This window comes from Parasteatoda tepidariorum, chromosome 9 (assembly GCF_043381705.1).
Source record: "Parasteatoda tepidariorum isolate YZ-2023 chromosome 9, CAS_Ptep_4.0, whole genome shotgun sequence".
NCBI lineage: Eukaryota > Metazoa > Arthropoda > Arachnida > Araneae > Theridiidae > Parasteatoda > Parasteatoda tepidariorum.
Window position 1 is genome coordinate 31536437 of NC_092212.1, and position 23201 is coordinate 31559637.

A 23201-nucleotide genomic window follows, 5' to 3' on the forward strand; every position below is an offset into this window, starting at 1 on the left:
CTCGCACCCACAATCATTCCACGTTGAAATTCAGTTAAATCACTTTTCTTTCCCATATCTGAGCAAGCAACACAGTATAACTGATGACTCACTTGTCCAGCATTCCCGTGTTATGGTTATCTTGCCCTCTAGCGGCAACGCTGTGACGCAATAACTCATTTGCATAAAACTCTGAGGTGGTCATAATAATTTGGCCACTCAGTGTATATCCTTAACTTTAAGGAGACGAAAGGGCGAGAATCACGTGACTTCTGATGGAGAATTAAATCGACCGGACGAGTAGGCCGAAAAATAAATATAGTGCGGCTTTCAGGAGAACTCCTCCAGACACCCGTCTCACGTGGTGGCGGGCACTATGGTAACGAGGAAAGGTATCTTCCACGTGGAATAGGCGTGGGGGGTGAATAGTTTTGTCTTAATCTTAGCGTAGGTCGTCGTGAGTAAACCAATCGACACCTTCTTTCCTCCATTTCACCCCCATTAGAAATGTACTCTCGCTTGTTACCATAGCAGCAGACAGCCCCAGATTTTCAGTCTGGAGGAGTTTAATAATTAGGACCCTAAAAATTCTGCAGAAGTGAGGTAATCCACAAAATTCGCAGTTTGTCCATATAATATGTCTTTACTTCCGCATAATTATTATATTTCATTAAAATGTCTTCGTTTGTCAGATGAACGTATCTTTACGGTTCTAATAATTACAGAATTATAATAAAGAAGAAAATGAAAAGCGAAAAATAAAACTCAATTTTAAAAAATATATGTATATTAAAATTCTAAAATGGCCCAGCTTTAGGAGCAATACTTCTTCTAAGTATTTCATATTTAAATCGATATATAAAATCAGAACAAAATAAATTGCGGGGGGGGGGGAAACATCTCAATGGAAACATAGCTGCATTCGCCTTTTTTTAAGTTATATTTCACTGATAAATGAAAATGACACATTTGAAAAAAAAAATTTTTTTTCTTCTTCCTTTTTTAAGTTAAGATAATGTCACTAATTAGGAACCGTATTGAATACCGCATGAATACGAATTCTTAATGTAAACTAAAGCTTTCCTTTAATTTATTATACTGTATTTTTAGATGTTCAGAGTTCAAATGGCATAGAAATCCTTAATTTCCATAAATCATGTGTCTTCACAAAGTTTATATAAACACAATAATTTTTTCATTTTTTGCTTCTTATAAATATTTGTTTATATAATATTTAGAAAAGCCTTATAAGACTTAGCCCTTCACTTCTAGTAGATTCGAGCAAATTTTTCTGGCTTCTGCAAAATCGCCTGCGAATCTAACTTTTCAGATAACATATTTTTGTAAACGAAAGATAATAATTTTATTGAATCAGAGAAAAATATATTAGAGAGCGTTATCGAAGTAAATTTAGCGAGGTTTTTGAAAACAAAGTATGGAACACCTCTAAATAATTTTGGTGAACGACTATTAATAAGTTTTAAAATTAATCAGCGATACCTGATATACAGCTGAGTATTTACTAGATTATACAATATTAAAAAACAAATCCGTAGTTATTCGTTTTTTTTACGAACTATAACGGAACCTACTCTCAAAAGTTATCGTCGGCAATCTGTTCATTATATGTTTATCAGTTCGTATTTTGTTGCACAATGAAGCGTGGTAGCTTATCTAATCCATTGATTGATTGGCACAATATGGAACAGTTCATTTCACTGAGAAATTCTTTACATTTTTCGCATATTCTTCAAAAATGGATGTGGAGAACAAGATAAAGCCTCAATTAATGATAAACCACTTACACGGCTTGAAACCAAACCAACCAACAATAATCTTTCTCACATCTAGAAGTCTAGAGCAGCAAAAGAAAATGTGTAATAATAATACATATAGAAAGCGAAGCGTTCTTCCTCGCCATTTTTATTTCAGTTCGTAATGATGAAATAAAATTATTTATGTGTGTGGTGTTCCACTTTTAATGGCGAACAAACAACGATTATGGTAAATTATGTACATAACTACAGTTTGCACAAGCAATAATTCTGACAGAGCATATTTCCCTCCTAAGAAGTTAAAGTTTGTTTATTAGATCTGCAGGACGCTGAATTCGAATGTTTAATCATAACGATATGTAAGCAACAGGTATACTAAAACAGCTGGTTTATAATTTTTGTATTATTTACAGAACTCGATTTAGAAGGGGCTATTGGTACAATAAAATCCGTAGGCATTCTGCATACAAAATTTCAATTTATAATTTGCATTTCTAAACTTGAATTCATATTTATGAGTAAACTAATTCATTATTTTTGTTTTCTGTTTGAAAGCTACTTTTTAGTTTTAATTTATGGGGTGTTTTTAAATTTGGAGTCACTTTTGTATCTTTTGATCAATCCTCCCTTAATTAACGGTGAATTTAGGCGTTCTCAGTTAAGGTGGTAAGCGAAAATATTTTGGGTCAAGGGGAAGGACTATTTTCGATTCCCTCTTCAAGCTGTGATTTCCTATTAGGAGAAACAAACTAATTTAGTTTTAGAATATAATTTGTACGCTTATTGTAGCACAATATGATATTTTACATTAGCTCTGGTGGCGCCATCTGTTAAGGCGTCGCCCACACCACTGGTTGTAGAGGTAGGGGTAGTGAAATCGATCTGACAAAACAACCGGCATGTATACAAGGTGCACGTTAAATCTATTGTGGCTGAAAGTCCTATCATTGGTTGTGGTGTGAAATTTCGGAAAGAGGAGTACCAGTTCAGGCGATGCCCACTTCGTCTGACCTGCGTGGTATTCCTACTATGGCCGTTAAAATATAGAGCCCTAAAAATGGAGATAGGTGCTTGACCATGGTTGGGTAATGTGAAACTCCTGGATCAGTACCCCCAGAGATATGATTTGTTACGGGAACATAGAGGACTTTAGGATCCAACAGATTTAACGTACATCAGTCACTATCTACTGCACAGGAGTTTTTGTCCGGCGAGGATCGAATCCACGACCTCTTGGACATGGGCCCAGTGCCCTACCAACCACGCTCTACTGGCCCTAAATAGTCGATTGTAACGAACCGTCTTATTTGAACTTAACAGTCGCCGGAAACCCTAAATTGGCTCAGCTGTTCAGCGACGGTATATATATATATACATTATATGTTTATNAAGATATAAAAGCTTTGCATTTTAATTAGCAAAAAACTAAATGGATATAATTGAAATATGTTTTTTGAAAATTATTTTAAACATATTAAATGGAAAATTATTAAGGTTTCAAATCATTCTTATTTAAGTATAGTCTATTTTGAAACATAATAATTTACATGAATATCCCTTTCGATATTTCTTAGTAAAAAAATCTTTCAATTCAAATCAAATTTCTTAGTAAAAAAATATTTTGAATTATATTTTTTTCAATTAATATTTTTTAATCATTTTGTTGAAATTATTTGTTTATTTTTTAAAAAAAAATAATCACTATTGATTTACATCAATGCATTTTATAATGATTCCTGGCCAAGTTAGTGCTTGATTTTTATAAATTGCACGCTTTACATGTCAATGAGGAGAGAGATCTACCTACAAACGTTATCAACTAGTAGCGCAATCAGCATACTGTTAGGGGTGGGGGTTATAATTGAGGCAATTACTGAGCGCAGTCCACCATTGCCCGTGACAACGTTTTCCTTCGAAAGATTTTTAAGGCAGCCCTTATTTTAGTTTTCGGACCTTCATATCATAGACATTTTATTAAAGGTTCGTCATTAATTTGTTCGTTAATTCATCATCGTCATTAACAAAATTTTGTACTTCAAAAGTGATTGAAAAAGTAACAAATCAAGAATGTTTGCCTTGGTTTAAAAAATAATGTAGTGTATCTGTGTATGATAAATAATTGATAAATAATTTAAATGGCACATTAATTTTAAAAAAAAGCAGTGTTTTTAGAACTGAAATTTCGTGCCCCGCGCTATATAATAATTTTTTTAATTACGATTGTACAATATTACGACCGAAAATTGATTAAAACGAGAAAACTTACCATCATTTTTATAGCTCATAAAACATCGAAAATGCTGCTACCAATAAAATCTTCGATTAGTTAATTATTTGAATACTGTTAAAAACATCCTAATGAACGTTTCGATACTAGTACCTGTTATTTCCAGAACTCATCGATTTAAAAACAAATGTTTCGATTATAATATCTTGCTAATTTAATGAGAAATGCAGCCTATTCGAGGCAATATTTCAATGTTATTTAATCATTTCAGGTTTTATTTGAACAATATCCTCTGCAGCCTTCGATTAAATACATAATAACAAAAAGTTCGTCATTTCAACCTTGTCAAATGCACGTGAGCAAAGACTAGAAAATAAATAAACGAATAAAAAATGTGTACAAAGGCGCTTTTTATAGCAGCATGCATGCCTACGCGAATCCAACTAAGCTAAAGATTCCATTCTGTTTTAGAAAAGCATTCTTTTTTTTTTTTTTTTAGATATTATTATCCTAAATGTTATTTGTTCGGTACTCAAAAGAATCGTTTTTCCTTCAATACGTAATATTTTATCACATTATACTAAATCCATGAAAAAGATAACATTGTATTTCTGGAAATGATCCATTATAGGAAAAAATAATTTATATCATTTCTTTTCTTTCCTTTATTTATTTATTTTTTTTAATTTTATTTATATTTGTAGGTAGACAATACCAATGAATTAAATATTTAAATAGTTATTGCGGAGTGGTCAGTGGTCGGATTTAATAATTATACTGACTCACGTCGTCTAATACACATTGAATTTTTTGAATAATAAATGGTAAAAAAAATTTTATTAACTCTTTAAAATAAGTTCGAATATTTTTAGTTTTTAAAAAAGTATGTGTTTCAGCTTAGTTATGAAGAAGTTCTAATTTGAAGTCCAATTTGTTTAAATGATTGAAATGAGAGTAAAACAACAATCAAAGTAAGAAAAATTTGAGAAATTTGGGCATTTAAAATATGTAGTAGAATATATAAAAGAGACAATAAAAAATGAAAGAAAAATTCGAAGAAAATTTGAGGACAGAAGACTTTTTATTAACTGCGCGTGAATTTGAGAAAAACTGTTTCTTTCAGTATTTAAAAAGAGGACTTTTAAATACCGAAAGAAACAGTTTAAAAAGAGGACAGAAAAAGAGGACTTTTTACTAATTTTTGAGGCCCCTCAGAAATTGTGAGCCCTAGGCCCATGCCTATTAGGCGTAAGAGATGATCAGGCCATGGGTTTCAAAAAAGAACTGTTAGAATTTTATCAATTATTTGTAAAACATTGAAAGCTTTATATCTGGCGTGAATTAAATTTATGCATTCAGTTTTAGCCTTTTTTTCAACTAGCATATAATTTACTGCATTATATTCAAATAGAGCTATCTTACTTTAAAAAAATAGAAAGGTCTGAATCTTTTTCTACTGATGAACTTTTAAGAAAAGCCCCAAGGTAGTAATTTCTTATCGATAGACAATAAACTCTAATTGTTTTTTATTTAAGCTTCTTAATAAGATAGATAAATAACTGACGGAAGAAATATATTCATATTTTCTTTTACCGTTTTTAAACGGCGACTCTATCTTTAAAATAAAAGTAATAAATGTTATAAAAGATAACATATAAAGTAATTGAGATGTTTTTTCTACATATCGACTTTGAAATCAGAGGTGATAATTAAATACGAGTCGTACTTGAAAAGAATAAAAATTTACCGGTCTCCATGTAATACAACCTCTCTTAGGTACATAACGCCATCTGTTGGTGATTCTATAAGCGAAACTACGTATTACTAATCAGAACGTTCATTGTAGATATCGTATATATCTAATTACTAAAATATTTTCTAGTATACTCAGTAATGCACTTCTATCCATGGTTATCCAAAAATAATTAACTTGATTAAAAATTGAAAGTCCAAACAAGTACTTTTATTGTAGGTTCAAGTTTATCTCGAAAAATTTCTGTTATTTAAATGTTAAATCTTTTTAGTAGATACAAAGTTTTCGTGTTATTAAGGTAAGAAAGGGTTAACTTTCTGAATCCGTATTAGTGCAGCCTTTCTTAGATTATTCATTTATTTTATTATTTTAAGATGCAGGGACAGATCAAGACGAATTCAGGCTCATTGCCCACCATATTTTTCGGGCTCCTTGCAAGATATTTTGAAATTAAATTACTGAAGCGTAGTCCTAACAATGAAAAAGAATCTATTGAACTGCATGGTTCAAGAGAAACATTCTAAGAAATTTTGAAAGCAGACAATTGAAGATTATTTTTCTAAGATAAAATTTACGTACCTATAAATTAGAGCAAAATATAAAACAACAAAACAATGTTATATCAAAANCGTTTTCTAGCACAGCAGTATTATATTACATCTTTCTAATATTAGATCATATCTTTTTGCTACCTGGGCAGTGATTTTTGCTACAAGTTACTGATTTTTATTTAATACAGTTTGTTGTAACACTGTTTTTTATTTAATACTTAAACCAACACAAAGCTAGCCCACCTTTCATTAAACTTTTTACTAATTTTTGAGGCCCCTCAGAAATTGTGGGCCCTAGACGCATGCCTATTGGGCCTAGGCGATAATCAGGCCCTACTAGGATGCTCCTCTTGTGATGTTTTCCAACGAGTCCAGGTTTAGCTTGCCGACTGATTCATGTCGGACTATGGAGAACTTGGTGGTAACGTACCCTTTACCACCAAGATAACATAATTGAACGAAACTGCAATGGTGGTGCAGAATTGCTCGTTCTAGGTGGAGTTATACTGGTCTCCGTAACAGATCTGCATGTTCAAATATTGTTACTCTTTCAAGGAGAATCCGAATCTGCTATAAAAAATTTAAAAAAATAGGGGTTCATATTTAAGATATTAACGTTGCTCCCATCGCGGTGCTGGGTGTAGGAGTTGAGGATCAAATTTGGTATCAATGGATAGCATTTTAAAAATATATTAGATGAAATTAAAGATCAAAATTTTTTTCTGAAGATAATTAGAGTTTACAATCTTTTATATTGTAGGGGGACCGGAAAGTAATGTCATTTCGGCACGAGGGTCTTCGCTTCTATCTTAATAAAATCTTGATATCAAGTATCAAATGCACCGAAACGGCATTACTTTCCGGTCCCGCTAAAACATTTAAATTTGGTCAGAATTGGCGATTTAGTAGCTTTAAATAAATTATTGAATTTGTTTGTGAAAATTTCTTCATGCGCACGCATGCAAGATAATTTTTACAAATTACAAAAAGAAAGAAAAATTATCTATACCTACATAATATTTGAAATATTTTAATGAATATTCTCCTAGTTGTATCATCTGAAAATAATTTCGGTGGGTTCCCTTAATTGTGATATGACACATACGATATATTTTTTTACAGTTGTGATTTCCAACAAGTTTATTTAAAGGTATTTGTTTCGTATTCTATTAAAACAGCCGACCGTCAATTTACACAGCAGGTGTAGGTAATTTGTATTCAACTAAGTAGCGTTGTAAATGTAAATTTTATAACCAGAAAGCATCAAGGAATTTCTCAATCAAACTTTCTTTTCTAAGGGGCTTTTTTGAATGAAAAAAATTAAACCTAATCTGCCTAACGGGAAAGTATAAGAACAAAAACCTTTCTCAAATCGTCTTTAAATGTTTAAATGAATTGGAACTAAAACAAATTTCATGCAATGCACCACATGATTTGCAGTTGTTTTTTTTTTAAACATGTAGCTGTTAAAAAGCAAGTATTCTAAATAAACATTTATGATTGTATGTCTTTTTCTTTAATGATCAATTTACACATAAAATAATTTTTTATACGAATTTTTTTCTTTTTATTACCTAAAGATATAAATCTACTGTATATGAATGATGGCTTTGACGCAACATTGGACAGCATGTCGTTAAAACGTTTTTAAAAAATGCAATGAAAATATTTAGGAGAACTTAGTCCACCATCAGAAGTAATCTCGACATAAAATAAACGACACGTGAAATCGTTATGACAGCTAATAGAAAAATGTATTTGATGTATCAAGGCAGAATGTTGATACATCTTCTTTCTGTAATTTTTCTGAAGAAACATTAATCAATATTAATTTCCAATGACTAAGATCTGGGTATTTCTCCTTGAGAATTGCATTTGATGTGTCACACTAATGATAATTTACAATTTCTTTAAATATTGCTGAATCATAAACATTTATTGAAGTTTCATTATAACCTTGATACGATAACTGCGCTCTTATGTTCATAAAGCTCTGTTTTAACATACGAAAATTCATTTTATGGAAGCGTGTAATTTTTCATGTAGTAGTAAACAGTATAGCCTACTCTTTAACCTCTTGGCGCATATTTTTTAAGCATATTTTTTTCACTATTTTGTATCTAATTTCGGGAATACTTACTTACTCAAATGCTCGGTTCAAATTTCATTTGTCGTAATAATACTGTTTATTAAAAAATAATAGAAATTTTAAAAACAATATGGCATTAATTTGCCAAAAGTATTTTGCAATAATTATTTTTTTTAAAAAATCAGCAAGATCACATGACGATGCACAGGAGTGCCAACTATACTTCTTGAAGAAGTCGAGTCCACCAAGAAGTCCCAAAATTCGTAAATCGAGACCATCAAAAAATGATTACTGAAAGACGCAATAATATAATATTTGAAGTAACACAATTCAATTCAATAATACAATATTCCCAAACCTTTATTATGGCATTAGAAATATTGGGACTTTGAAAAATATGTGGAAAGTCATTGAAAAAATTGCTCGAAAAATAATCGAAATAGGCACGGATATAAGGCTTGTCACATGATTGCCTCTTTTGGAGACCAGCGTTTTTTATTTTGGTTGCCATTTTTTATGCAATGGTCATCCGTTAGTGACTACAGACCACAAATCTAGAGCTTTGTTTCTAACAATGATAATAAATAGTGACTAATAATAACTAATCTAAATAATTTCATAATGTGGGGTCTTTTATACAACATAATGCAAATTTTAATTGTAGTTTCAAAATCAATGAATAGCTAACAAACATGAAGCATTCCTATCGATTTTCAATCGAAGACAGATAAAAACTGATAGTACAGTAAAGCTAGCTCAAAAATTTATAAAACACGATTACCAGTGTTTTGCGGTCCAAATGTACAGAGAGTGTAAGTTATCGGTCCTCGTTAAACTTGACGTTAACGTTTTTTACAGCAAATTGTTCCTCAATATTGTTTCCAGGTAGATATTTTACAAGTTTCTCTAGGTAACAGTACAAAGCACGGGAGCATTTTATTGCCTATTTGCGGTGTGCTTCACAAAAAAGGCTATTCTGTGCAATTTGAAGATGGGGCTCATTATGCTTCTGCAAATATTTCACGCTCATTATTATAAGGTTGCTGCTATGTAAAGAAAGATGTGAGTTATAGTTGCTCTGGAATAAATAAAGTTTATAAGATAACGAAACATATCTCTTAACTTCATACGCTTTCTTCTTCATTTACACTATTACCGTTTTCATGCCCCTGTTGACTGTTCGAAGCTCACAAAACTTAAAATTGATGGGTTCCAAGCTTGTCTGGGAAGCAATGGTGGTTTGTACGCATTGCTGACAACATTGTCACTATTATACCGTTGATTATAAAATTATAGAACCTTTACATCAATGACCACCCTGGCTCACTACGAGCTATTACGAGAAGCTTATTTTTACCGTTTTGAAAAGTTTAACAAACTGCCAAATCCAAAATGGTAAAAACCAGATGTGTTCGGGGAACGCTTTCTTTCCAATGAAGCAAACACAATCCTGGTAATGAAGGATAAATTAGTATTACAGTGCACGGCTTAATTAAGCCAAAGTACGAATGTAAAATACTCCCATCATTCAGCAAATCATATGCGGTTTTCGCCGTTTTTCTTTCAGTTAATAAAAAGACTGGTAATTCGCTAGAAAAAAATCTTTCACAAAGCGAGTTTATCCCAAAGCGTGATCCAGAAGTTCTTTTTTTTGGGGGGTAGGGCAAAAAATTACGAGACTACTCTGTTAAACATTTGTAGTCGCAAACCCGAGTGTGATAACCTGCTTAACTCCAGTGATAAATTAAAAATTCATTAATATTAAAAAAGAAAACACTCCATGCGTGAAATATCTTTTATTATTGTTTTCGCCTAATTAAACTTTAATAAACATGAACATGAACATAAGTGGCAAGACCATGTTTTCCCCTTTTCTTTCTTTTTCTTGGCACCGTCCTTAGGTACCTTTTTATTGGTTTGTTGATGCGACTGTACTGTTGAAACTGTGACCATTGATCTACACCTTTGGTCAGCTGATTCTTGAATATCACCAACAATCTTGTTACCTTGGGCATTTAATAAAGCTTTTGAAACTTCGCATTTTTGCTTGTTGCTTAGTTTATCTTTTATGCCAACATTCACTATTTCCTTAAATAGCGGATCATTGTTGAACTTCGACTTAGTATTGATATTATCTTTTGGGGAAATATTTGCTATTTGCTTAAATTGTTTCTCCTTTTCACAATTTTGCTTGGTGATGGAATAATCTTTCTTTTTAACATTTTCTGTGTGCTTATATTTCATTTCAGTTTGGCATTTTTGCCTGGTATTGATATTATCATTATTGGCATCGTTTGCTGGTTTATAAAATTGTGTTTCATTGCCTTTTATTATGCTTTTGTTATTACCCTCCTTTTGACTGCGACGTGAACCACCAAGCCTTCGTTTTGCTACTTTCATTTGACGAGGTTGAAAATTATAAATTCTAGGAAAATCTTCCGGAGTGACATAATTAAAGTTTAAAGACGTATTTGATCCGTATGAATTAAATAAACGATTCAAACCAAATGATTCCTCGTCTGTCTCATACAAACCTTGCTCATTTGGTAACCAGTCTAGATCATCCAAAGCTAGGTCACTACTGTTTTCTGGCAAAAAAATTATTTTTCTTTCTATACTTCGCAGCTTTTGATTTTCTTTGTCGTTAATCAAACCTTGACTGGAACACTTGATTGGCTTCCGGTTTTTAGTTTCATCTGTCCACGCTTCTATGTTCCAAGTATTGTTATATATTTGAGACTTGCTTGTGATGTTTGGATTTTTTTCCTTGTCTCCAACAGATGGATTAAACATCAGTTTGCTAACATGCATGTTTTCTGTTGGTGTTTCTTCCGGTTTGACACTAGCATTCTTAATCACACATTCGGAGTTGTGTGTCTTTTCAGAACTAAGTGTGTGTTTATCTTCCCATGAAACAAAAGTTTCAGTACGTGTGGTTTCTGTTTGTTTTGCACTTTCTTGTAAATCGGATGTCTTCAATGGAAATGCCAAATTTTGTAACGCCGGAGAACTTGCATAAAATATCTTACAATTTCTTTTTGGCGAAACAATGGCTCTAGATTTCCATCTCGGCTCTGAAAATCTTTTGCTAATACACACAGAGCCACGATAGCTGTCTCTGGATTTCGTCGTATTATCGCTGGAATATTCTCTGTTTTTCTGCTCCTCATTGTTTGAAGGAGCGTAATTTGCTTGAGTAATACTGCTTGATCTTTTTGTCATCAAATCGTCTGTGGAATTGTCATGCCTGAGACGTGATCCAACTTTCTTCAATTTGGATTTATTAACGGCAAAATTATTTCTATCGACATTCTCCAATTCTTTATAATATTTACATAACTTTAAACTCAAACTTGTTGCCGCTTCCTGGATTTCATTCAGTCTTGCAATTTGGCGTTTTGGCGTATTTATGGCGATATGAGTATCGTGTGTTAGATTTGATCTCTCAGTTATGGGATCAGTTTTAGAAGAAATTCTTTCACCTGTCATCTTATTAGAATGATCAAATTTTTGAAATGAATTCTTTAATTTTGAACGAGAGTTATTTATATTAGTTATAGAAGGTTCTTTTAAGTTATCGTGACTCTTAATATCAACTTCAGGAACATGCGTAGACCGATGGCTCGCTCTGTTAACTTCGATCATTGAGGATTCTTCAGATTTATTGAAACTAAAATCCGTTTTATCAGAGTCATATGCTATTCGTAGTTTTCTCTTAGACTGAATTGGAAAGTTATCTGTTTTCTCCCGAACTCGATATTTTCCAATTTGGATAAAGTCTCTTAAAACAGCCTTGTTGGCTGGGGTTCTGTTTTTAGGATTAATGTTTAAAAACAAAGCCAAAAAACTTTTTAAGTCTTCCAGATCTTGATTGCTTATAGATGATCCTTTATTGGCGATTTTTAGCATATCACAGTCAATTTTAGTCGCTATTTCTAACGCACGACTTGGCTCATAATCAACTAATCCCCAGGGCGTTGTGTGATTCATAAAGATTTCCATAGTCATTACCCCCACAGACCATAAATTGGCAGAAATGGCATCAAACTCGTTCTTTTTGGCAAAAGGCGTTGCTATAGTTACTTCTGGAGCTCTGTACATATACGGTGCACACTTCTTATGCTTTGTTGCATTTTGCACTGTAACCAGGCAAGTAAAATTGGCGATAACAGCTTTATCTGATTCCGGATCTACAAAAACATTGGCATCACTAATATTCATTAGACTCAAGTTTTTTGAATGTATATAATCCACTCCCCATAGTATATCTGCAATATATGCTTTCTTTCTGTCAAAGTTCAAGGGATCATTGACAAAACTGTTATCGTGAATCGTGTCTCTGAGGTTGTGTGTCAGATGAGTGGTCATATACATACCAAGTCTTTCATCAATATAAATAATATCTAAAAGAGGTGCTAAGCTACTGTGCTTAAGTCGAGGCCAGTGATAAACTTCACCTTCTAGAAATTTGGTCACTACTTTACCTGTGCACTTCTGTCCGCTTTGTATATCATCAAAAATAATGTATTCGACGTAGTTGCCGTGGTTTATGAAGGAATGAATCAAATATCGTTTGTTTTTTGCATGCTTCCATACCGTTTTAATTTCAGTTTGATTAAACGTATAATTTACCATTTTTTAGATACGCATTTATTTTATGTCACGCAAATCGTTATTAAATTAGAAAATTATATCCATACAATTTCTTTAAGCGAATTTAAATATAATCTGCCTAGATGTTTATACAATTGTTCATTGCGTTTGAAAAAGAAAATGACTATTTTGAACACTGCTGTCCCGAATGCTGTTGTTGACCTTCATAAGTTTGATATCATCGGGAAATTGTGGCATATTTTTTAGAATCTGCTTTCTGATTTCGGCATCTGGTTCCGCCCAGTCGTATTGCTCTAGAGAGTTAATGTAAATGCAATACTTGTTTAATATATTACTTTACTAATGTCATTTCTATATGAACTAATTTTAAGTGTGAAATGATTTGACTTACCTTGAACCGGTTCTTTGGAAATATATTTTTATTAATACATAATATAGACGAAACACTAAGAAGAAAGGGTAGAAGATGTAACAAGAATTCAGGCGTCTGGTGACGCGCAAACATTCATCAGCGCCACCAGCGGAATATTTCTTAATTATCATTAAATTACAACAATACTTCCATGGGTAGTACAAATAGATTAAGAAAAACATTAGTGTAGGGAAAATCGGGATAGTACATTTCAAAAATGGTTCTTAATCTTTAAAATACATCAATTTAAAAAGTAGTGGGCAAGTGTATACTGGAAAATGACTCTTGCTTAGCCTTAAGAAACATCAATGTTGGAAATTTTGGAAAATGTATAACGATCAAATTATTCACTAAATTTCTCTCTAAGTTATGTTAGTGCCCTTTTCGTTATTAGCTTCTTTCGTTTTCCTACTTTTCATCAAGTACGAAAGTTGGCTGGTCCTAGACCAGTTGTTTCTCTAATATCGTAATCGTTATCTCATGTATTTAATAGTTAATTCTAAGCTTGGTGAATCTGGCAATGATATGAACGGAGTTTATCAATAAAGCAGCTAACGATTTATGCTCATGTGTTGATAGTTTATATTTGTACTTTTATGTTAATTTGTGCTCTCTAAAGTAGTTTAGTTATGCATAATGAATAATATTATAGTTTCCGTCTAGCTGCACGAAAATCACATAAGGCCGGTGGTGCCTTTTTGCAATCCGCAAAGCAAAATATACTTATTTAAATGTTTACGTGTGTTTTTTTTTCTGAAAAAGCTTGTTGGAGAAAATCCGTATCGGTTTCATATGCTTTTCCTTCGTGAAAATTTATTTCTCTTTGTTTTCCTTCTCCTATTATCCGCTATAAGCGCTGTATTTAACGATGACTGGTGTTAGATGCAAATTTAATTTCTACAATTAGGTTTCGATTTGTTATTTCCTGGGTTAATCCCGTTAAAGTTAACTTGTTTAAGCATACAAATTGTGTCTAATAATACTAAGACAGTTAGAATATTTTATATTATGTAACTACTTTAATCAATCATATTTTTAATGCTTAAGAAATTTTTATATTTGAAAAATAGCCAATTTGATTACTTACGTTAATTTTTTTTTATTTTATAGATATGTCTTCTAAAAGTGTTTGGGACATGGAAGATGAAGAACCTCGGAGAAATCATGTTATAGAAACAACTTCAATTTCATCCCAGCCTATCAAACTGCATAATAACGTTATGAAAGGATTTAAATCTTGTGGACTATCGAAACCAAAAAAAGTGCAGTTGCAAGTCTTGCCCCATTTCACAAATCTCACTTTCCATGATCTTGTGATTAACGCACCACCCCGAACAGGCAAAACCAGCAGCGCAGTTATTGGCATTCTGGATAATTTCTCAAGAGCTACGTCTAAATATTCATTAGCCATCATCGTCTGTCCTACATACGAAATCGCTGAAATTTCCTATTCATGTCTTCAGATTTTAGGAAAGTATTGCGACGTATCCTTGAATTTCACGACCAAAGACAAGCGACCGAACAAAAACGAGAAACCTCCCAAAGAAATCGTAATCGGTACTCCCGATAAAATTTTAGAGCTTTCGCGTGCATCTCTTCTAGAACTGAAAAAAGCTTCATTTTTATTTATTGACGAAGCTGATTGCTTGGGTAATCCCAAAAAATTCTTCTGTGACATTTCTCTGATATTTCAACGCCTATCGCCAAAGTGTCGTTCCATCATTTGTTCCACGGCTAAGACCAAAGCCATTGAGGAATTTATGGCGAAGCATATGATTTCTCCCATTGAGATATCTGTAACCGATACTATTTATAGACCATTTCCAACAAAGCAACTTTACATCGTTTGTGCTGATGAGAAGGAAAAAATAGAGTCTTTGGCTTTTCTTATTAATATTCAGACTTTTCGCGGAAAGGTTGTTGTTTTCACTGAAACTAAGCTAGTCGCTAGTGAATTAGGCTCATTTTTGCACAAAAATAACATATTTAGTGTTTTATTGATTGGTGATCTTTCAATAACTCAAAGAAGAAAAGTATTGGAAGATTTCAAAACAGGCGTTATTCAGGTTCTTATTACAACTAGGTCATTTGTGAGTATTATTCCTGCTGGATGCGCGACCAAACTCATCCATTATAACCAGATATTGGATGAAAAGGACAGACTGGATATTAATGTTTACAATAGACGTGATTATCTATTGTCTACCAAAGAGAAAGGCCTCGAGATTTATTACATCGAGAAAAGATGGGAAGAATATCTATTTAAAGATAAAGATGTAACTAATGGAAGAAGTTTTTTCAATAATATTGAAATAATTAATGATCTCACACTGAAGGAATATTTTAATTAAATGTAAAAATAAAATATAAATATACAATCTTATTGTTTTTTATTTCATGTTTAGTTTCAGTGGAATTACTGCTTTTTATGCGTGATTTATGGTAAAAAAGAAACTAATAAATATTTTTTAATTAAATTATCAATTAAATTAAATTATTGTAGTCTTTGTTGTATGTAAACAATATAAAAAGCATACCTAGCCTTTTAAAAGCATTAGTTACTTATATCGTGCTTCGATACAGATAGAGAGTTTAAATTTTAAGTAACATGAAACATTTTTTTTTCAAAGCATAGGATAAAATTACATTGTAAGATAGTTTTTACACTAAGTTCAGGTTTACAAGATACTGATGTAACAAAAGCACTGCCTTTAGATTTAAAAAATAATAATAATAAAAATCGACATTCAGGTACCATTACAAGTAACGCCTACTTCCTGTTCAAATTTTTCTCAGAATTTCCCCAAGCGTAATTATCATATTCTAAAACAACAGTATCGTCTTTGTAAAACGGCGGGCGAAGTGAATAAAACTTCATTTTCATAAATTTTAACGAAACTTGCATGGCATCGCCACCAATTTTTACATTTCTTGCTAAAGATACTTCATAATGGTAGTTGAAAAGCGGAGTAAAAGAGTCAAAGTTATTGAAAAATTTTAACACATGCAGTGATTAATTTTCATAGTTCTTACAAATGTTTTTCAAAATTTTTATTTGGAGATGATTAAAGTAATTTTAAATTAAATTTTTCAAAACCATTATAATAAATTAAAGCGTAAAATTAGCTAAACTAAACTCAGCGGCGCGACAGCCCTAGAGGACCAAGGGTCACTGTGCCCATCCAATACCTCCTAGATTGAAGAAAGCCGAAGGACGGAAAACGATGACTCATACAGTTAGGCCCAGATTTGCTGATCACTTCTGACGAAGCTTCTCTTTTTGGTACTTNACTGAAGGGATGAAAGGCTGAGTCAACCTTGTCCGGCCTGAGGATCGAACCAGGGACCTGTGGCACGACAGCGCGAAGCGCTACCGCTCAGCCACCCGGGCGTAAATTAGCTACCATTAGAAAATATCGTTCGCAAAAATCGTAAAAGTTGGCAGGTATGATTGGTTAAAATTTTAAGAATTTGGCTTACTTAAGAAAATTGGACAAGAAGAATATAAAATATTAAAATTTCATTGAAGCTACGGCTGGGCCTACTTAAGAAGATTGGATAAGAAGAATATAAAATATTGAAGTTACGGCAACCATAGTGATAGCTACGTCGTCAACTAGTGTTGGTTAGTAATGAGTGCCTGTGCTTCCATTACGTCTTCTTTCTTAGAAATCTACATGGAAAAACAAGTCATGCCTTAAGTTATCTTGTGGAATTTTTTTTCACTACAAATTATAAGCAAAGATGGAAGAAATATTGTCATCCACTCCAGAGTCACTTATGATGAAGATATTGATGATGTTTGAACCAGCATTGAACATGGCCGTGCTATGTCATTGCCACCGGCTACGTTTGATTTAAAAAAGAAATCGAAGAAAGACTACAGAAACTATTGAAGTTCGAAGGAATTTCGAAATGGACTTCAGAATCATCTAAAATATACGGGAAGTTCAATTGTGGAACATCCATCCGAAAATTTGACTTAAAATGAAATTGCATCTGTTCGTAGGAATGAAGAAAGAGTAGTATCATTAATATAATAATCAAACTCGAAGACATGAGATGCTTAATAAAGATAGAGAGAAAAATGAAGAATAGAAAGAAGAAAGTAGGCATACCATCATGTGTTGCTCCCTACTACAAGTAAAAGAATGGAGTAGACCTGTTTGACAATCTTATAAAAACATATAGAGATGTATAACTGGATCACTTCACTTACCTGTCCACTCGAAATCAATCAGTGATCAATCATATCAAATTCAACCAGTAGGAATACGTTTTATTTATATAGGAGTAAGAATCGTCCTATTGGAATAGTGCTATCAGAAATTGATTGGATGATAATGGAACGCTAATGTAGTTCAGCCTCTGACTTGGACATCTCTATTATATTCATAAATGCATTTAGACACCATTGTTTGCAATTTCGAAACTTTCTAAACTTATTGTGCCAGAACAAACTCTAGAACTCTTCGAATTTCGTCGACATATTACTGTAGTTTACCCAGGATTGCGCGTATCTCGTAACATTAAAGGAACAAACTTAAACATTTAATACTGAAATTACAAACTGATCATATATCAGTGCGAAATCCTAATAAGAAGCAACACCGCTCTCAGATTAAAAACTGTCAACAAAAAAAAGCTTTATATCACAAATGTAATTTAGGACATTGCGTAAATTGTTTCCTGACATTTAATGTAAACCAAGATTCTGGATCGCAAAACATATTGATATAGAGTGAACTATCCATCTATATATAGGACTGCATATACACAAAGCCATTTAAGTTTTGGTAAGTTTTTAAATGTTATGTTTTACTTGATGTTTACTTGATTTGTATCGCAGGTCGCAAAATAATGTTATCTAATATTCGAAAGAAACAATATAATAATGCCGTGCTAGAAAACGCTAGACTCCTGAATCCTATCTTCTAATAATAGAACTAATATTATATAACATTAAATAGTGTTCAATCTAACATTCGAACTTTTAAAATTATCATCTATTTCATTACTTTTGGTCCAGAGCCACTTTTTTTATAAAAGGGCATCCCATATTACTAAGAATTAAACACTTATTTACAATAGAAACCAATAAATTAAATATTACTTCAAATATCATTAATTCATTATTAGCCAATTCAAATTTACTTAAAAAAAAGCAAGGAAATATTAGTGGGAGTAAATTCTGTTCGCGAATGATAGAACTCAAAAAACTTTTTTAACTTCTTCATGATTTTTTACGGGTCCATATTGTTTGCGCTTGGCAGCTTTCCTTTCAACTACTTAATGTATTTATAATTTAGTAATTTTTAGTAAACTGTATAAATTTCAATGATAGTTACGTGAAACATAAAGGAAGTAATGTTTTAGCTTTAGTTAAAAATCATGTATCTAATAAAGTCAGTTAATATTATGAATGGTGATCATTATTGACATTATTGCTCGCACGTAGTAGTTGGCTTCTCTGTTAAAGCGTATTGTCTAGCTATAAATAATAAGTACTGAAATTAGTTCAGAATATGCTTGTAAAACAACGTTTGCTTTGTAATTCGTCTGGAACAAAGTTTTTCTTCATCAATGAAAAAGATAAAAATAATTGTCTGTAAATAACTGTTAAAACAAGTTCAAGTAAAAAATTAATAATCTGCTACTCTTAGCTCAGTTAAAACCATTACATTCTAGAATGATTAAAGCATAGTAAAACAATGAAATAAAGATTTTTATTTAAATTTCTTGGGGATAATTCCGTATCGTGATCTGTCGCGTCAACAATCGCCAAAATAGATTTTAAACACGCAATTTTTTTTAAAAAAAATGGGTAGATGTTTGCCCGGGGGTGGCTGCCAGTTATACCTTTCCAGTTTGTTCCTTTCTGTGATTGTTTTTTAGTTTAATAAATATTTATTAAATAATTATTATAATTAGTTTTATAAATAATTATTGTTTTGTAAATTTTTAAATAAATTTCTATTAGAAATAATCTGAGACTATAAAAATTCAATTAAACAACAAAAAAAAATGTGTGACAAAATTTAGTTATTCATTCTGACTTTTAAAGAACGTTATGTAAAAATATTTGGGGTGAGGGGCAAAATATATTTAATATATAGATTTCAACTTTAAAATATGAGAATTGTTCAAGAATTCTCCTTCTACATGATTTTTTCAACCAAGAATTGATGATTTTGAATTCTCATAGTATTTTTTTTGCACTGACGTACTTTTACATTAAACGATTTTCAAAATAAGCAATTGTTTATTTAATACTTTTCGGCACTTTTTTTGTTGACTTTCCACATAGTGAGTAGTTATTTTCAGGTCTAATAAAAGGGTTTTGCAATTTGAATTTTTTTTTTTAAATATGTGATAGTTTGCATGGGAGTGTTATGAACTAAACTCTTTTAGTTAACCTCCTTCCCACTGTCTTATGTTTTGCTTTTTGTGTGGCACTACCGAGATTTTTTGACGTAGGTATCGATACCGGAATTTATTCCTTGAATTTTATTGTAAGGGATATTAAAATTTTTTAAAAACATTTTCAAATTAAATCATTCAAGTTTCAAATAAATATTTAATGTTTAATAGTTTTAAATTTGATTTTATTCATTGTGAAATTTAATTTATTTTCTTTTTTCAATTTCAGTATAAATCTTCATCTGCAAGAAAATCTACTATGAAGAAACTATTTGCTTTCAAATGTCTGTTCAAATGAAACTTCTTCTTGGAGCCGATTGAATTTTGCGAAGAACTGTTGGATACTACAAATGGAAATTGCACACTCTGATGGAAAGCTGGGAGTTCTAGGTTCGATCCTTAGTGCGAATGAAGCAACCAGTGTGAATATTCAGCAAGGGCCACTTTAAATCTGCCATGGCGGAAAGTCCTCATGTTGAAGAAAGAGGTTGTCATGTTAAAGTTTGAAGAAAGAGGGAAACCTGTGTGGTTCATCCCTGTTTTGTGTGGTATATACATTATTAACTGTCGCTGAATGTTTCATAAAAGCATTTAATGATTGTTTGGAAATATATTTTCAAGTAAATAAAGACTTACAATTGGAAGAATAAGCTCAAACCAGGGCTCGAAAAATCGCTCGTCCGCCCGTCCTCGGCGGTCAAAAATTCCCCGCGGACAACAAATTTCTCGAATCCAGCGTCCGCGCGGACGGCCATTTTCACGTTAATGTTCGTGATACATTTTCAATTTTTGTTATCTTACAAGAGTCTAGCTCCTCGCTTCTAAAATGACCCTCTAATCTCGAAATACAGCAACATACTGCGCTTGGTGGAATTGATGTTTTCTCTGTCTGGGAGTACTGCAGCGGTTAAAAGGGGCTTTTCAGCAATGAACTTACAAAAAAACACATTACTTACTGGTCTTAAACAAGAAGCGTTAAACGCATTTATGAACATCTACCTAAATGGAAAACCTCTTTCAGATTTCTGTGCAGAAACCTCTGTAAATCATTGGCTTGATTGTGGAACTGGCAAACGTCATATTTGATTCATTTAAAAAACGCAGTACCATCGGATAAATTGACATGATAATTGACAGATAACTTAACCTTTGTTATTTAAATTATTTCATCAAAGAAATAAATTATTTCATAATAGAAATACTAGGTTTTACTATTAGTAACCTAGTATTTCTTTTATTACTGTATAATGTAATCCTAGTAACTACTAATTCATTGTGCAATTTATATAAATGTTTGTAATAAATAAGAGAAAATTATATTTTTATTTATTTAGAAGCGACGGGTTAGTTTCAAAGGAGGACGGGTACATTGTTGGACAAGCCGTCCTCGGGGACGGGTAAAATTTCTGAGTTTTTTCGAGCCCTGGCTCAAACTATATCAAACAGTTCTAAAGTCATGAAAAAATTATTTTATTTAATAAAAATTATGTATTTTCAACTTGTGTTTTACCAAAAGTTTATCGACGTTAATTTTAAACAATGTATTGCATTTTCAATTGGATGAATATTTTTTACAGTGTGTTTTGTTTTTAAATAAAATTATTATGCTGTGAAATAGTTTTGTTTATTATGGATTTTTTTTCTTAATTACTGTAGTGCGCAATTTCTTCTACAACTTTGTTATAAATCTTCAACATTTTTAAAAAAAATGGATTTGTCAGGCATAATATTTACATTAATAAAATTTTATGAAATATAACGTTAGAAAATCTTTTTAGTAGATAGTGCTTACGTGTCATGAAAACAGTTGAATACATTTAAAATTTGGTTATTTTTAATCTTTTGGTGTGATATTGGAAGCAATTTTCTTTTAACGCTGATATACAAGTATATCTCTAAGTCGTGAGTATTTTTATTATCAGCATTGTGTTTATTATTTTAATTTTAGAAATTTTGACATGATTATTCATTTGAACTTTGAGACAAAATGTTAATGCTTTTTCATTTTCATCGTGTTTAAAATAATATAACTGTAAAATAATTATAATCGTAAAAAGTTCTTTGACTTATCGCTGAATAATATTTACATTATGATAAAAATTCTTAATCAATTTAGAAAAGAATATTGTTTAAACTTTCATCTGAAAGATTTTGTATATTCTTTGTGAAAACATGTTAGATTGCATCTTCTTCTTTTTTTTGAAAGTTCCATTTATAATGTTATGTTTGGTTTCACTATGTTCGTAATGCATAATCTCTTATCAGCGAGGTTCAAACAATGGAATTGATTGATTTCAAGCAAAAATTTTGAGATAGCAAGGTTTTTAAAAAGTAACTGATGGTAGTCAAATTCGGATCATTAATACAAAAGGCAACTGAAGTTGCCTTTTACAACATTTATTTTTACTATAATAATTATAGTAAAAAATATGTCATGCTTTTTCGTCGCATTCTTGCATGCAATTAAATGTTTGTCCAAATTTAATTCCGATAAAATATAATATTTACTACTTTTTTTGGTTTCGAGATTTAAATGTTACTTAAATTTTAAGTAAATAAAAGTACATAGTACCTTTAATTAACTAATAAAATTTCTGATTCACCAATGTAAAATTATTTTTACATTACCAAAAATTATTGGTAAATTTTTTAATTAAAATTCATAAAGGCTTTTTTTTGTTTCACTCCTTGAAAATATTTCTACTGGTGCCTTTGGGTTTTGTTTCAAGTGTTTTGTGAGTAAAATTTCAGATTCTAAAAGACAATAAAGTTACGTAAGCATTTTTCCATTTAATTTCAGTGAAAAAAGAAATGAAAAAATTTAACCAAGTAAGTAATTTGAATATTTTTAAATTTTCTTTCTTGTCTCAATTATTACAAAAAATAAAATTTTAAAAATTGGAGATATAATTTTATTTTAATATTTCTTAATCTTAGTTAAATCTAATCTTAGTTAATAATCTTAGTTAAATTTTAAAAGAGAGAGAAATTAGATAAATTCTCAACTCAATTCAAATGTAAGTTTAACTTTGCAATTATGCAGTGTGATTTTTTTAAATTTACAATTTCAGAATATAAATAATGAATGATAATTGTGAAATTACAAATGGCTTAAGTTACACATTTAAAATATATATATTTATTACGAACTAACAAATTAAATTGAGATTTTGATAAAATAAGCCCAGTTTTTTTAAAAAAAATGAGTACATTTTAAAATTAAAGACTTGAAAATTATTAATGATATAAAATTTGTCAGAATACCCATTGTATGAATAAAAGAAAAAAATATCAATAAAAGTTGCAATAAAATATTATTTCCTAATTAAGTTTGAAATATTCAAAAAAATCAGCTGAACATAAGATATACTTTGGAGTAAG

At 31.3% G+C, this 23201-nt stretch overlaps 1 protein-coding gene across 1 annotated transcript in view; it reads left to right on the plus strand.

Annotated features, from left to right (window-relative positions):
* LOC107440779 (ATP-dependent RNA helicase DDX19B) overlaps positions 1 to 15778 on the plus strand; it is a 27574-nt gene extending 11796 nt beyond the window's left edge. The window contains exon 2 of the mRNA XM_071184965.1: positions 14511 to 15778. Within this exon, the coding sequence (XP_071041066.1) occupies positions 14513 to 15751 (1239 nt within the window). The 5' untranslated portion in view covers positions 14511 to 14512 and the 3' untranslated portion in view covers positions 15752 to 15778. The remainder of the gene's footprint in view (positions 1 to 14510) is intronic.
* The last annotated feature ends 7423 nt before the right edge of the window (positions 15779 to 23201 follow it).